The 15,602-nt window shown below is 49.1% G+C and overlaps 1 protein-coding gene across 7 annotated transcripts in view; it reads right to left on the bottom strand.

The window, feature by feature from the left end:
• SFXN5 (sideroflexin 5) overlaps positions 1-15,602 on the bottom strand; it is a 108,615-nt gene continuing 93,013 nt past the window's right edge. For all 7 annotated transcript variants that reach the window (XM_075092260.1, XM_075092257.1, XM_075092262.1 and 4 more), the window contains one exon: positions 1-487. In XM_075092260.1, coding sequence (XP_074948361.1) covers positions 410-487 — 78 coding nt within the window. In that variant the 3' untranslated portion in view covers positions 1-409. The remainder of the gene's footprint in view (positions 488-15,602) is intronic.

The following is a 15,602-nucleotide window of genomic DNA, read 5'->3' as shown; positions in this document are numbered from 1 at the left end:
TCAGTGTGGAGATTTAATTCGCATCAAAAACAAAATTTGCTCGGTGAAGCCTACTTTCATGTAGTTAGGTGTAACCATGTAAACACGCCGTTAAACATCCCTCCATGCAGTGCTAGTAAGTTCTGAGATTATTTGTCAGCTAGTTCTCTAAAGTGTTTGAATGTAATTTTTTTGTTGCTGCTCCTGTAGCTAATTTAAAACTTTTAATATTAATCTTTTTGACTGGTGTGAGGCGTCAGTTCTCTGCAAGTGTTAATTTGCTCCCGGTTCGCTGGGAGCAGTAATACGTTACTATCGCTGAGCTCTATTACTTGTTTTCTCTTGTTGTTGTTCTCTTTTTCCCAGTGGGGATCTCAAGTTTCCCCCTTTCCCTCCCCAGATCTTCTGGGCTGAGATTGTCCGCTTCCACTTACAATCCTTTATTGTAGACTACAGTCTTACTGGTGGTGGCCATTGCGATTTCTGGCTCCAGCCGAGATGTCTCAATCTGTGAAATCAAAGAGGAGGCAAGATCAGAATCGGTGTCGCGTTGTTGTGCTGCAGCAGGAGCTCGATAGATCAATAAATTAATGTGGAGAAGTATAATATGTAAAGAATATAATGTCAATCAAGCCTCTTCCGTGTCATTTTAATGTGCTTTACTCTGCTCAAGTCTCAAAACAACCTTGTTTGGATTGACTTATATTACACGAAATGATGCACGCTCGCTGCCTTGCAACACTCAATGAATTATGGAGTGTCTCTGAGAATCAAACGGATCCCACCCATCATTTTCCAGGAGAGATCCCTTCCTTCTCCCGCAGCCAAGGTCCCCTCGCATGGTGCTAGAAGGAATCCAGTCCCCGAAGCCGCGGTTTGCACACGTAGGGACCCGGCAAAGCCAAGGGCTGCCTGGTGACACGAGGGGACAGCACACCCTCATCTGTCCCCAGGGCTCTATCTCCTCCAATGAGGATGGGTCACAGCTAAAATCTACCTACCCCTTTCTCTGTGTCCATAAAATCTCCAGCCCTTTCCTAATTTTTCCCTTTCGCCAGCTTCGCGTGAAGCTTTTCTTTGCTCTGAAATCACTCCGAACCTTTGCATCCCTAGGAGGGATCCGTGGTGCTCCTGGTCCCCGCGGCAAGCAAAGATCCCGCTCCCAACCCGGACAGGGCACCTTGCAAGATCAGACTTTAAGAAATCCTATACATTGAATTGATGCTGTTGCTGACACAATGCTAGGAACCCACGTTAAAATCGAAATGCTTTTGAAAATGTTTAACCTAGTTAGACAAATTAGCAAAAATTTGTGCAAAACAATTTAGGTATTTAAAATATTCAATGTTTTTAAAAACTGGAAAAACTGTTCTTAGCTTTCAGCTGCAAAAACCCAACAAAATATAACATCAAAGCAATCTTAACATGAGGTGCAACATAACCCTTCAGCAAAGCTGTTAAACAGCTACTGAAGCATCATGGGAAATAGCACTTCATTTATTCAAATGCACATATGTCAGGTTTTTGCACCATATGTCATTCCAAGCTATTTACAGTAATAATTAAATCTTAATCAACGTTTAACCTCTGTAAAATGTTTGAAGGGATCTAATCACCCTTCAGACTGCACTAATGAAGGAGAAATATATAAACATAAAAAGAAAATGATGCATAGATAGCACACCAGAAAGAACAGTAATTGCAAAATTGTATTTCTTTTAAATATAATCAGCAAATTATGTAAAGTAAGCCAACGAGTATTTTAAGTGAAGACATCTTGGGTGTCAGAGGTGTGATCAGCTAATTTTGTACTGCTATCCATAACAGATGTAGCATATTTTCTTTTAGTGCCATTATTAGCAACTTCACCATTTCTTTCTGTGCTGAAACACAAAGTGAAGCATTGTGCCGGGGAGAGTACCCAGCAAAGGTGCAGGAGAGGCGATTCTCACGTACACCGGCACTGACGGGATCCATTTTGAGGGAGGATTAACTCCGATCTGCCTGGCTCTGACGCAGCTTTTCTTCCTATTGTTTTCTTATTTTTCTTCCAGAGACAGAAAGCAAAGCTCCGAGGTATCGGGCTGGGTGGTTTCACCCACTGGTGCGAAAGTATCAGGGTGGGAAATGCTCTAAAATGACCTGGAGTTGGGTGGTCCAACCCTGACCGTCCATGCTGGCCTCGGTAGGGCCTGGGGACGTGGGGCAGCGCGGACAGAGCAAAACCCAACCTACTACTGGGATGTCTCCGCAGAAAGCTAATGGAGAGCCACCAACAGTCCCTTCTTCTCCAGTGGGGGATGGAGAGGTGGGAGCTCCAAGAAAAGCCACGTCTGCCCTGGTGGACCTCAGATTAGCGGTCTGAAAGCCAAGACCTACGGGGAAACATTGAGGACTTGGATGTGCTGGGTCTAGAAGAGAGAACTTCAAGGGAGGCGTGTGCAGAGGCTACGGCACAGAAGAAAGGAGTAATGTTTTGTTCACACTCTCTTGGGACACAATTCAAAAAGCATCGAGTAAGATCCAAGCTGAACAGCAGGAAGAGTATCCTAGTGGGAAGGAGCAAAGCATTGCAACCAAATGCTTGGGGAAGGTGTGGTCTCTCTGTGGTGGGAAGTTTTCAGCACAAATTAGATGAAAACCATCAAGGATAGTTTAAGCGGAATTAAGCTTGTCTTGGTGGAAGGAGACAGAGGAGATAACTGCTTGTAGGTCCTTTCGGCTTCCTTCCCATGGGTCCAGGAGGGAAACGGCCTCCTTTCCCTGCATGGCTGAGCTCTTCGTTCCTGGCAAGGGTGTACACAAGGCTGTCAGATGGGATGGCTTTAGGAGGGACACGAGTGAGGTGTGCTAGTTCAGAGACAGGTTATGGTGTCTGTGCAGAAGGACAAGGGGATGAATGCTTAATGCAAGACGGACATGGGGTCAGGGACTCCTCTGAAGATCTTGAAAGACAGTATAATCGGTCACCGGCATTGCTTCAGAGCTGCGTGTCACTGAGCTCGCTCCAGTCCCTTTCTGATGCCTGGGAAGATGTGAAATAAATTTGCTGGGGGGTGACTGGTTTGACTGGAGCAATCTCTGCAGATCCCCTTCTGGCTGACTTTAATAAAGCAGATATTAAAAACTGCTCTAGAGCCTCAGCTACAGGAACCCCAAGGGGTGCATCTGCACCACGGAGGCAGGTACAGGGGGGACGCACTCCGAGCAGCACTGGCAAAGCCCTTCAGAAATGCATCAGGAGTAACTTACTCCTCTGACTGGGAAATCAAACACCAAGGAACAGGGAGAAGCATTTGGATGGTAGGCTACAGATATTAAGACAACACTGAGACATAACCTTATTGCCTACCAGTTCAGTCTTTGAACCCTCAGGGTTTTTTGCTGGAAAGTGTAATTTCAACTGTTTTGGTGTAGACTGCTACTCTAGCTGTTCAGCATCCTGGACCTGCTTGGCCAGCCTTCCACTGGACATGGCATTGTGAAATGGATCTGGGGACCACAGTTTCTTGTCAAGTTTCCTGTGTCTCAGCTTCAAAGGAGACCGCCAGCAGGATCCTTCGTGGTCATGGCCATGCTGGGAATCCCTCTAAGAGGGAACGCCTGCCATGGTGGGTGTTCTGAGGAACAGGTCCTACCCTCTTGGCACCACACATACGGGACCTGCCCGACCCCATACGGGGCAGCTTTGTCCTTTCAAACTGAGTGCCCACCATGGGACTGGGTTTGAATTGTGTCCATCCTCTTCCTCCCGATGAGGTAGATCTACCTTGCTGGGGCGAAGGATGGATCCCCTTCCTGGCTCTGGGACGATAGCACTGAGGTGCCTACCAGAAAAGGGCCTTCAACAACGAATCCAGTAGAAGTCCAGGAGGGATGCAAGCTCATGACAGCACTGAGGGAATCACGGTGTAAAAGCACCACTCCCAGAAAGTGCTACAAGGGGCTGGTTTAGGAAAAAAACCCCAGGCTTTCAGGCTGACGGCTGCATGAGCATCAGTGCAGCACTGACCGCTTGGTCCCCTGACATACCAGCATGGCAGACACTATAACGAGCCAGTGGGAGAAGGGGGCATTGCTTCACCCCCCTGTGAGGCTACTGGAAACTTTGCTATAGATGCAGGGAGATCCTCGCTGGGGATGCAGCCAAGGTGCATCTCCAAACTCATCCAGCAATGCGGCTGGCGCTAGCCACAGCCCATTGCAACACCTGGGAGCCGGTGCAGCCTGAGGATGCTCCACTTCCCTTTAGCAGAGAGCCAAGTGCATGAATTAAAAAGGGACAAAACCCCAAGAAACGGTGTCCCCTGACCTTACTCAAGCAAGTGTTTATAAACCAGCATCACCCAGGTAATGCAGGCAGGATGACAGCGCTGGCTTTTTAGCGGCAGTCCTGACCCGGTGAAATCTATCCCTCCCAGGGAACAATGCCGCCGTAAAGGGAATCGCCTCTTGCGGTGCCCACCACGCGCCAGCTCTCTTCCCCCCATCTCTGCCTTGCAGTGGAAGCCTCTCTCCTCTCATCAGCACAGACAAGGCTAATTGGGGTGATAAAGAACTGGCTCCGAGTGCTGGCGTGGGCTGGAGGAACAAATGGTGCGGTGGTCACAGCTGGTGCTGCGGAGACGGAGAGGGAGAGGGTGTGAGGCAGGCTCCCGGCGCCCAAAGTTTCGTCAGCCCATGTTGGATGCGGGGCGGCGAGGTGGGGGGTTGTGTGTGTTTTGCATTCGCTGCTGACACGGGTGTAGCGTACATGCGCGTCCGGTGAAGCAGAAGCAGGCAGAAAGCAGATGCTTTTTGTTTGGGGTTGATACTCATTTCTATCCCAGCTCGGCAAAAGGTGTAGAAAGGAATGTGCTCCTAAGAGTGCAGGGAGAGAGATAGGTCTAGGCTCGCTGCCAGGGATCCTGTAATGATATGGAAGGCAGCTAGGGGAGACAGGAGCAGATGGATTTGGCATACAGCTCATCACTCAGCCAAAAAAAAGAGAGAGGGGGGAGAAGAAGGAAGAAAGCAGCCAATTTTGGTAGGGGGAGGGTCATGCGGACTGACGGATGTGGCACCGGCAGGTGGGGGAAGGGAGGATCAGGCCGGTCACCGTGTCTTCTGCTACTGCCTCGGCAGTGCCAGAGAGGTCGCTCGGTGGTGGCCCCAGTTCGGAGCCCAGGAGGGCTCTCCCATCCCTTCCAGCAGCCCTCTGCCACCTCCTCCTGGGCCATCAGAAATCAGGGCAATGGCCAAGCTAACTGAGTCCTAGTGAAGCTCGGTGAGGTGTAGCAAGGGCTATGGTTAATAAATGGCACCACGGAGCACTGTGAAGGACCAGCAGCTGCTGCTTCTGTGGTGGTGGGCTCTGTGCACAGCTAGATGGAGAGGTGGGGCACATCCAGCTCCGCTAACGGATCCTGCTCTGTCCTCAGTGTTTGCAGACACGATGGCAAAAGATCATCTTTCTTCCTCAGATAGACGAGCTACTGCTCATCAGCCACACCACGGCCACCAGGCACCTCTGCCGGTAGCTTGGTGCCACCATGGTGTGAAAGCACCTCTGTACAGGTCTCCCAAGGCTTCCTTTCACCTTCAGTCTGTGGTCACCTAATGCCACTCTGCTGAGAAGCAGAACCTCATTAAATTCAGTTTAACATGCTTGCTTGGGGTCAAAAACCAACTTGATTGGGCTTTTGATGGTCTTGTTCCCATGGTAAGACTGCCTAAATATTCTTCTTTCAGATATTTCAGATCTTCTTTTCTTCTTTTAATTGACAGTAGTTGAAAGGATGCTGATGGGGCCAAAATCACAAATCTGAACCTGTGCTTAATTTTATAAGGCTTTCCAAAATTGGAAAATGTATACTGAATGATTTCAAGACAGCAAGATTTTTTCCTCCTCTGTTCAGATAAACTCTTTCCAAAGCTTTTCCCAGACATCAAAAAACTAAAGGGCTGTCATGGATCTGTTTGCTAAGGAATGAGATGAGGAGATCTGCGTTTGCTAAGGTGCTATGGGCCTACGGCCAACTGAAGGTGGCCTGACAGGTAAGAGAATTTGGAAAACGCCCCATCTCACCCAAAAACCTTCTGGTTAAATCACAGAAGATTTTTTTAGAAGATATCCAGCCTCTGGTTAAGGAGTCCAAACAACAGTGGAGCTGCCAGACCTCTCTGTATCCTGCGTCGAAGAGCATCAGCCATCCTCACGGATTGCATTTTCCTAAATTCAGACTCCCAGCTTTGCATTTCTCTATTTGCTGCACTACGGAGCCCTACTCGGCCAGAAAATTTATTCCCATGAAAGTACTAAAAGATTATTAAATCACCTTCATTAAAATTTATAAATCTCATGCTTTTTCTCTGCAAGGCAGATTATTGTTTGAAATACTGGTGTTAAAGCTTTTTTTCTCATCACTTCCCAGCTTTTTCTACATAGTTGAAAAATCTAAGTACCCCAAAACTGGACACATTTTGAGAGATGGTCTCATGACTAACGTACATGGTAACAAACGACATCATAAATAATTGATACACACTTTGCCGGCCAAATCACAAAGCTGGGGAAAACAATTCTGAGATAAACCTGAATTTTGTTAGGTTTTCCATCAAACTAATAATAAAAATTGAATTTAAGAGTTGACAGGTACAGTTCTCTTCATTTTTTGTTTCTCTCAAATCTTTTAGAACCCCCTCTTTTAAAGAAATATTCAGTTTTCATAAGAAAAAACACCATATCTAGTCAAAATGCTTTCCTCAAAAACATGGAAACAAGTTTTTCGCTTCCATTTCCACCCTCGATACTGGCTAAGATGTTAAAAAAACGTAACCAGAGCCTGGGAAGCCACCGCCACCGCTCGCAGCCCTGCAGCTGGGTGTCCCTCTGTCCATCACCGGTCGCAACGTGTCCGAACCCGACCCCACCTGAGGTGTGTGAGCCCCTGTGGCTCGGCGGGAGCCCACTCACGGGCTTGACACCATCCACCTTCCCAAAAAAGTGCCGACTTCGGGGTCGGTGCTGGGAGGGAGGGCTGGACCCCTTGAAATGCAGGGATCAAAGAGCTGCGCACCTGCTGGCGTGGAGGCACCGGGCGCTTCCCCGGTGAGGGGTTAGAGCCTCCTTTCTCGCCATCCCTGCTTTGATCATCTCCTTTTGTCTGACACGCCAAGGTATGTAACTGCACCCGGGGAATGACATTCCCTAAGAGCCTTCGCGACGCTCCCCAGCCACCAGCCTGCAAGGAGCGGGGCAGATGTGCTGTTCCAGCCGGGGCCGCGCCAAGGAGGCAGCCTGGCCGGTCGAGCAGAGCCCATGCACGCTGCGAGCAGAGCGCCGTGAAGGCTTGTGCATCCGCACGGCACGTCCACACAACCTGGGGTGTGCAGCGGCGTGGTCCAGGGCAGAGAAGAGACCGCCAGAAGATGCACTGGGAAGGTAGCGGCTTTGGAAGGAGGAGACACTGAAGGCTGGGAGCTGCTGCACAAGCAAATAGATTAAACCTCTCTAGGGCTCTGGACCCATCTATTTAGGAAAAAGATTAAAATTTGTCATGAACTCCTGCATCAAGACAACCACTACCACCGGTGCCTGGCTTATATTTCTAATGAAGTCGTGGCACAGCCTCACTCAGGTGATCAGAGCCTAAAACCGTGGATACAACTAAAGCCCTGGTGCACCACGCCGGGAGAGCAGGCACACCTGTGGAGTAAGAGGTTCCTCTCCTGGAAGTAAAGCAAGGCCAGTAGCAGATAAGGACAGCTCAGGAATAAGCAGATAAGAGCAAGCTCAGGAGCGCATTTGATTTACACTGCCCTTTCGCTGCCATGTAAGTGGATTCACGTGTAATTCAGCGCACACCAAAGGAACTATCAGGCAGTCCGCGTAATTTGCGAAGTTTCATGTTTGACTGCAATTCTGGAACTACTGCCATGTGTCCAGCAGGCAGGTAACCTGTTAAGTCCCTGCGACGCAGTAGTTTCACGGGGGATTTTGCACAAATGGCTCTGAATTCAGAGCCCTGTTTCCAAACAGTAAGTTTTTAGGGACACGTCATTTCTCTGCAGACAGTGAACCAGGCTTACACTGGAGTGCAAGAGAGAAATGCATTGCTGCTGACAGGACCCGCGGTCAGCACATTTACACCAAAATGTATCTCAGCGCTGCTGTCCAACCTCCAGCTGGACATACCTAGAACTGGCATTAAAAAGGACCATAGCTTGAAATTAATTTTATCTTCATTTTCTCTCTCCCCTCCTTGAAACAATAAAAAGGCGGGAAGTTGAAATATTTGGCTGTTCTGGCTCTTGAGGGTTAGTCATTTCAGAAGATTCTGGTTTTTGCTGTGGATGCTTTGACCACCAGCATCTACCTTCAGCTGTCTGTAGGACAGGGCAGAAAACAGAGGTTCTTCTCGGACCAGGCTGGGAAGGGTCTGAACGTGGCACCACACATACCCTGCTATGACATCCGTTAGATATAAAGCATGTTGGTGCCGATGTTAGTGCCACAAGCTATTCACACTCTATCACATCTGCTGACACCCCTGCACCGTCCCCTGAAAACGTCACTGCTTTTAGCAAAGCATGAAATGCAAAGTGCCAGCAGCACCTTGGGTGCCATCAGGTTTCTGCATCGAGACGAGTAGGAATATTCCTCATGCTCAACAGATGTTTGGAGAGAGATGTGCAATTGCTTTTGAGACAGCTACAAGGCTTAAGGTGTTACTGCCCTCACCTTAAATGGGAACAACTGACTCTGCCCTCAAGAAGAGTGGAAGAGTTTGCACGATTTATGGGTCAGTTATGGGACAGCAACTTCCCCCCACTTCGATGACGGACTTGGCAGTGTTAGGGTAACAGATGGACTTAAGGGTCTTTTCCAACCTGCATGATTCTCTAAGTCTACAATCAAGGGTGGGAGTTTTTAACTTCAGCTTCAGGAGTTCCGAATTAGCGTACCACAGCTTCTCTAAAGAAGAATAATATGCGTATGAAAAAAACCCTAACATTTTAATCAGGCGGGAAGAAGGAAAACATGGCATTTTAGGCTACTGCCCAAGCAGGCCGGAGCAGAGCACGACTGCCCACATGGCATTGAGCTCCCCTTGCCCAGCGGCATGTTTGTTTCCGGTGCTCTAGAAATGACTGATGATAACAGCGTTAGCAGGTGGGATAATAATATATGACAGCAGGCACCTAAGGCTGCAAGGTAGCTTCAACTGCTCGGCGTGTCCCTGCCTGTCCTGTAGCACAGCAGTTCAACAGCCGTGTTCCGCTCCTGTGCTCCGGCCCCCATGTTCATTCACTGCCCCAGACCAGTCCACCAGCAAGATACCAGCTCTAACCTTCCAGTTCCTCATGGGAACCCTTCTGGTGTGTCAGCACGGTCAATGAAAGCCACTCCTAGGAGCTGGGTTTGGTGAGCACTGGGCTCACACGGCTCTCAGACCCTCTCAAGTCTTCCGGCTTTATAAACAGGTTGAAAGGTCAACCCCCTGCATGACACCATCTGCAAGTCATTGCAAAATTGTGGATTTGAGTCTTCTGGGAAAGAACAGGGCTGTCCACAGCACCAGAAACCTCAAATATTTTTAAAAAAGAAAACAAAACCAACCCATACGGTTTCAAACAACAAGATCAAATAAAGGTTCTATCTGGCAGTCTTCCAGAGAAAAGAGACATTTCCAGTTTGCTCAAGCAACCCAGGAGGTGCCAGCCTGTGTCCCCGGTGAGCATGGCACCTTGTTCTGCAATGCTTCGCAAGGGACCAAAGGGTAGGACACAAGTAACACAAACTTACCACCCATACAGAGAAACAGAGAAGCTCAGGCACGAGGCTGAACAAAGAATCGAAGCGAAGTTGTGATGGAGAGAAACTAAGACCATGGCATGAGGTGCCTTCCATGAAGCGAAGAATGACACAAAAGGCCGTTGCAGGAGCCCAGATGCCTTTTCTCCTTCACTCTGGAGAAGAAGATCTGCTCATGTGTAGGAGATAAGTGCTCATGAGGTAAGCTCAGTTTGCCACACTAAATTAATTTCTGCAGGAGCTCTGGATGTCTTAGGCTGGTACCACAGCAGAAGCAGGTGCTCTGACCGCAGGTCACCCAGCCTCATGGGATAAGGACCCTGCTTGAGGAGGGGACTTTCTCCCCAAACTGTGCATGGCATTCAGTCTCTAACGTGTAGGGCAAAGAAATGTCTTCCTGGCCTCAAGGAAGAAGCCTCATGTGATGTAGACTTTGTTGGGGAACATTCAAGCCAACTGATGAGTGGAAAAGTCATCAACCCACCTAAAATACGGTCTTGAGAATGCCCAAAATTGCAGAGTTTAGGGTCACTGCTCCCTGCTGGAATGAAAGGCATTCACAAAAAGGGTTAGAATCATCTCTCTTTTCGAAGAAAAAAATCCCACTTTTGAAGATGGACATTGTGAATGTAGCAAGTTTCCCTTTTGATGGAAATGAGCTATTAGGTCCATGCTGGTAAGAATCCCTCCAGCAGTTCTGCTGAGGAAGTGAACATTTGTTGCTGTTTGGTGAGAATGTCAAACCCGGCAATTATCTAGCTATTAAGAAGGAAGAGCATGAGTATTGCAGGATTTAGGGATGTCCTTGTTTCTTTAAGGAAGCTAAGTAAGTTCCTCAGGATCCTGACCTCCATCACCACGTCCTTCTCTTGAAGGACCAACATCCGCACTAGAAACAGGCCGCTAGATCCAAACGATTTAAAAAGCAATTACAGATAATTATATATACCTGTGCTTGGGAAATGTCATTAATAATCCATTCTCTGCAGCAAGCAAACATGCTCACAGCAGGCAAGTCTGGGCAACCGGCTGCCTTCCTTAACTCGTATCCTTAACGTCTCTACTTGGACTAGTCTGAGCTCCAGTTGCCTCAGACGAGCTACAACAACTGTTGTATGCACAAAAGGCCATGTCCAACACTACGCAGAAAGAGAGGGGTAAGCCAGGCAACAGCCGGGGAAGAGCTGGGGACAAGCCCGGTTGCACCAAACAAAGAGGCTGATGGCAACCAAGAAAGGGGACTGAGTTTTCAGGGTGGGCTGGCAGAGAGAGGAAAGGTCTTGGCTCTCAGGCCAAGAAGAGACCAGCAAAACCAAAGACCGGCAGGAGAACTGCACAGGGCAGGAGGAGGTGGGGACGGCCATCTCCACAGGCTCCCCAGTGAGCAGGGCAGGAATCCTTGGGGGAAGTGCTTCGGGAGGAGCCGCTCTGTTTACAGTAGGTGCTGCTGAAAGGTGTCCTGAAGAAAGACAGCAATTAACAGGCCTGGAAAAAAATGGCTTCTTTCCACAAAGTGCCTTTTAAGTATGTTTTTTGAGCCACTTTAAGGGTTAACATTTAGCTGTTTATCCGGAGTTGTCGGATGTCAGCTCTTTCTTTTGACTCCTAATGGCTTATAGCCATCAGGAGGTGAAGACTCCTCAAAAGAGATGGTGTCAGGAATGTTTTTTTATGCCCACTAGCACCCACACACCTGCAGGAGCCTGTGCTTGCAGGACAGATAGTTTACATACTTGAACCTGTATCCCAGGGACAGAGATATAAACATGAAACCAGATCCCGTCTTACACCGCTGCTGAAGCCCCTGGGCAGTACAAAAGGGTCCTTTCTCCCACACCCACCTCGAATGACCACAAATAACAGTTCGGTTCAAGCCGTTGCTTCCCAGCCAGAACAAGCTCTGCTGGTCCAGGTTACCATTTTAGGGCCAGATCCTGTAAAGTTTTCAGCACATTTGACTCCTGTGAACGCTAGTCGTGAAACAAAGGACCACTCTCAGGAGCAGACTTCAAAAAACAGCTCAGTCACAAATCAAAGCCTCTCGGACAGGGAACGTGAGAACAAAGACACAGGCTCCAAATCAATCAGAGCACTGCTCACTCGTGACCTTCCCCAGACAAGAGATGTCATTGAACCTAATAATTACACCGCGAGGTGCAAACAGGCTGAGCAGTTGTAAATCTAACTACCCCAACATTTCCTAGGGGCTTGTAAAGAGTGGTGGTGGAGCTGATGCCCCTGAAGACCAGATTCTTCCTCTTCCTCTTGGAAAGAAGGACATTTGCTCCCAGAAGAAGTGACTGAGACCTCCCAAACCCAGCCCACTGGAGAGCGAGGAGGCATGGGAAATGCTTTTATTTTGAGAAAGACACGGGGGAAAAAAAACATGTGGAAAGGGGAGATATCCTGATCCAGAAATGTTCTTTGCTTTGTGAAACCGGCTCCTCCTCTCCTGGTCATGTCTCAGGTAAGCGACCCCACAGCAAGAGGAGTTTCAGTTGTGCCAGAACATGAATCAAAAGGGCACTGCAACAAATGAGGAGCGGCTGAGGGAGCTGGGGGGGTTTAGCCTGGAGAAGAGGAGGCTGAGGGGAGCCCTTCTCACTCTCTGCAGCTGCCCGAGAGGGGCTGGAGTGAGGGGGGGGCTGGTCTCTGCTCCCAAGTCACCAGTGACAGGACGAGAGGGAACGGCCTCAGGCTGCGTCAGGGGAGGTTTAGGTTGGAGATGAGGGAAAATGCCTTCCCTGCCAGAGCGGTCAGGCCCTGGCACAGGCTGCCCAGAGAGGTGGGGGAGTCACCGTCCCTGGGGGGGTTCAAACACCGTGCAGACGTGGCACCTGGGGCCATGGTTTAGGAGGCCTGGGGGTGTTGGGTTGGTGGTTGGCCTTGCTGATCCTAGAGGTCTTTTCCAACCTTAATGGTTCTATGATTCCATGAAAGTATGCCATGAGTGTGGGAAACGGGAAGTGGCCCTGCTACAAGGCAGACGCTGCTTCTGTGAGATTACCACCCGTGGGTTTGCATCTGGAACTGCCACAGCATCCAGCTGGACGAGGGCAGAAGGAAACTACCATGCCACAACATCTTCCTTATCGTCCTGCTACAGTCCCAGAAAAAGAACTTAAAAGAGAATCACACAGTAGTGATGAGGAGTTACGATACAATAGTGAGAATTTGGGCATTTTCATTACTTGGGAGGAACAAGAATGTCACAGTCATGTAAATCTGCAGAATTTGGTTTGTTTGGTTTTTAGAAGCTCTGCAGAAACATCAAACACTGAATTGAAGCCCCCCTGAAGCAGGAGGGAGCTTGTGGCTGTTGGTTCAGCAACTCAGTCTAAAGCACCACTGGAAGCGGAGGAGAGGGCTACTAAGCCTGAAGTGTCCCCACGTGTTTAGGAACGCCTTCACCTGGGAAATGTGCTGGAGAAGGGGGCTTAAAGCAGATGAGCCTGCCTATGTTCTTGCCTTGAATATTCCTGAGTTCCCCAAAAAGCTGTGCTGCCACTTTGACTGGAAGCTTACAGTGTGGAGGGTGGTCTGACCTTGCAAGCTCTAAAGCAAATACAGCAAAAGCTCTGGGCTTCTTTCTGTCTGTGTCACGCTGGAGACGATGGCAGAGAGAGAGAAACTCAAGGTGGGAGGAGGAACTGCGGCAGATCTCTGCAGCCAAGAGCAAGTCATAGAATCATAGATTAGAATCATAGAATGGTTTGGGTTGGAAGGGGCCGTAAAGATCATCTAGTTCCAAGCCCCCTGCCATGGGCAGGGACACCTTCCACTAGATCAGGTTGCTCCTGAGAGGAGAACCTGTGTAGGAGCCCTACAATGGGTTGGGAACAGTCCATGGGCAAATATAGAGCACAGGAATAACACCGACAATTACTGCGATAGCTAATGATAACAGCTCATCGCCATCCTCTCGAGAGACCCTTCCACCTCCCGGCATGTCCCTCTGCAAGCCTAAGGACAAGCACGAATCCAGCCAGATCATCTCAGGCTACCTAAATACTTCCAGTAATGCAGAGACCCTTCCGTGCTAGCGGGCTCCTGGGCAGCAGCTTTCCTGTGCAATGCAATTAGAAGGAAACTAAAAGTTGTTGAGGGAATCTGCAGCATGAGAAACAAGCTACTGTCAATTTTTTTTTTCCCCTGGTTGCTTTGACAGGAAAGGTGTTCTGCAGATGCCAGGCTGCTGAAGGGGGAGAGCAGCAGAGGTGTAAAGGGAAAGCCAAAGGGTAGGGGCAAGGGGGAAGTGGTGTGTGAAGTCTGGCTCCTTGGGAAACACATGCTGCGTCTGCAGACCCTGCCCCAACAGCTGGCGCAGGTGAAGGAAAACCTAAGCTAGGGGCTGAGAAGGGGGGCTAAGCCAGGAACACATTGCCTTCTCTTCTGCTTAATGCTGTCATTAGACAGAGAGGGCTGGTGAGAGCAGGGAAGGAAGGAGGCCATCAGAGAAGCAAATGGTAAAAATACTCCTGTCTCAAAACAAGGGAGATCGAAACCTTGCCAAAAAATTGGCTGTTCTAGTTCACTGCTTGCCCCTCAGCATGCAGCCGCCGACCAACCTTGCCTGTTGAGCAAACTGCAGTTACTGTGCAGTCGCCTTCTTGAGACGTACAGGTGAGGATCTTGTTGTCCTGCCTGACTAAGGTCCCATCTCTCTGCATGAGCTACTGAGACCGGGGCTGAAATCACAGCTGAGTACTGGGGACTGGTCCCACGGTGCTTTGAGCTGCCCTGGTGACTTCATGAATGTTCATCACCAGGGCTGTGATTTGATTTGGAGCAGGGAAGGATTTGTCACAGAAAGAGCTGGTGACAAACATTTCGGTCTCCAGACTTCAGGTCCCTGCCCAGGCTGACGGCAGGGGTAGGCCCCATTGGAAGTACAGAAGGACAGATCTACCCTTTGCTTTGTGTGCAACAATCTCAGACACGTAAAGCAAAGCCCGAAGAGGCCTTTGCCTTTCCACCGCACACCATGGTCCTGTCATGGTGGAGAGGGACATGACTCTCCTGTAATGCAAGATTAAGGCCATGGTCTTCTGATGTCAAAACTCAACTCAGATAAGCCCTATAACCCATTAATCAAATTAACCTAGAGAGGACCCAGACTAAAATTATCACAACTTCCTGAATACTTGCAACAGGACAGGCAGGTCTACAGCTGCATGAAACAACATGAACCAGAACCCAGTCTCAGGCTCAGGGGACAACTGGTATGGCACAGCTTGCATCCACAGAGCCAAACTCTTTCCCCAGAGAGGGAGGCTCTACTTGTTAGGAACGGTCCCTGGGAGCGCACCCTCAGCATTAGCTGGGAAGACAACACTGACCTCGAGAGGATGCAGGCAATTAACGAGGCTGGATGCCGTGGGCCAATAAGCCAGCTTGTGCTCAGACCATGCTGGGTTTATAAGTACAGACTTAGTTTATGATTTCCTTAGGCTATTATTTCTTCTAAAAGACGGGATAATAACTTACATTTGAGTTTTGTGCAATTGCGTCCATCCTTTGCGTATAGTCATGGCAGTATCGTTCTGCTGTTCCCCAAATGTGACCTCCTCTCCCATCACTTCCACCTTCCAGGTGCAGGACCGTGCTCTGAAAGGGGTCACTCATTTGTCCTCCAATCTCTGACAGAAACGAGTCCATCCTTAGTGAAGAATGCCAGATGCAAACCTTGTTAAGCACCATCCTTCATCTGAATGCCAGAACAGGGCTCAACACATTTCCAGATACCATAGCTTTTCTCTCCAGCCCAACCTGAGCCACATCAGTATTCAACCACTCAGGTGCATATAAATCCTGACGGTTTCTGCTC

This window comes from Phalacrocorax aristotelis, chromosome 4 (genome assembly GCF_949628215.1).
Source record: "Phalacrocorax aristotelis chromosome 4, bGulAri2.1, whole genome shotgun sequence".
Taxonomy (NCBI): Eukaryota; Metazoa; Chordata; class Aves; order Suliformes; family Phalacrocoracidae; genus Phalacrocorax; species Phalacrocorax aristotelis.
The sequence above is the reverse complement of the archived record's forward strand: the minus strand, read 5'-3'. Positions and strand labels throughout refer to the sequence as shown.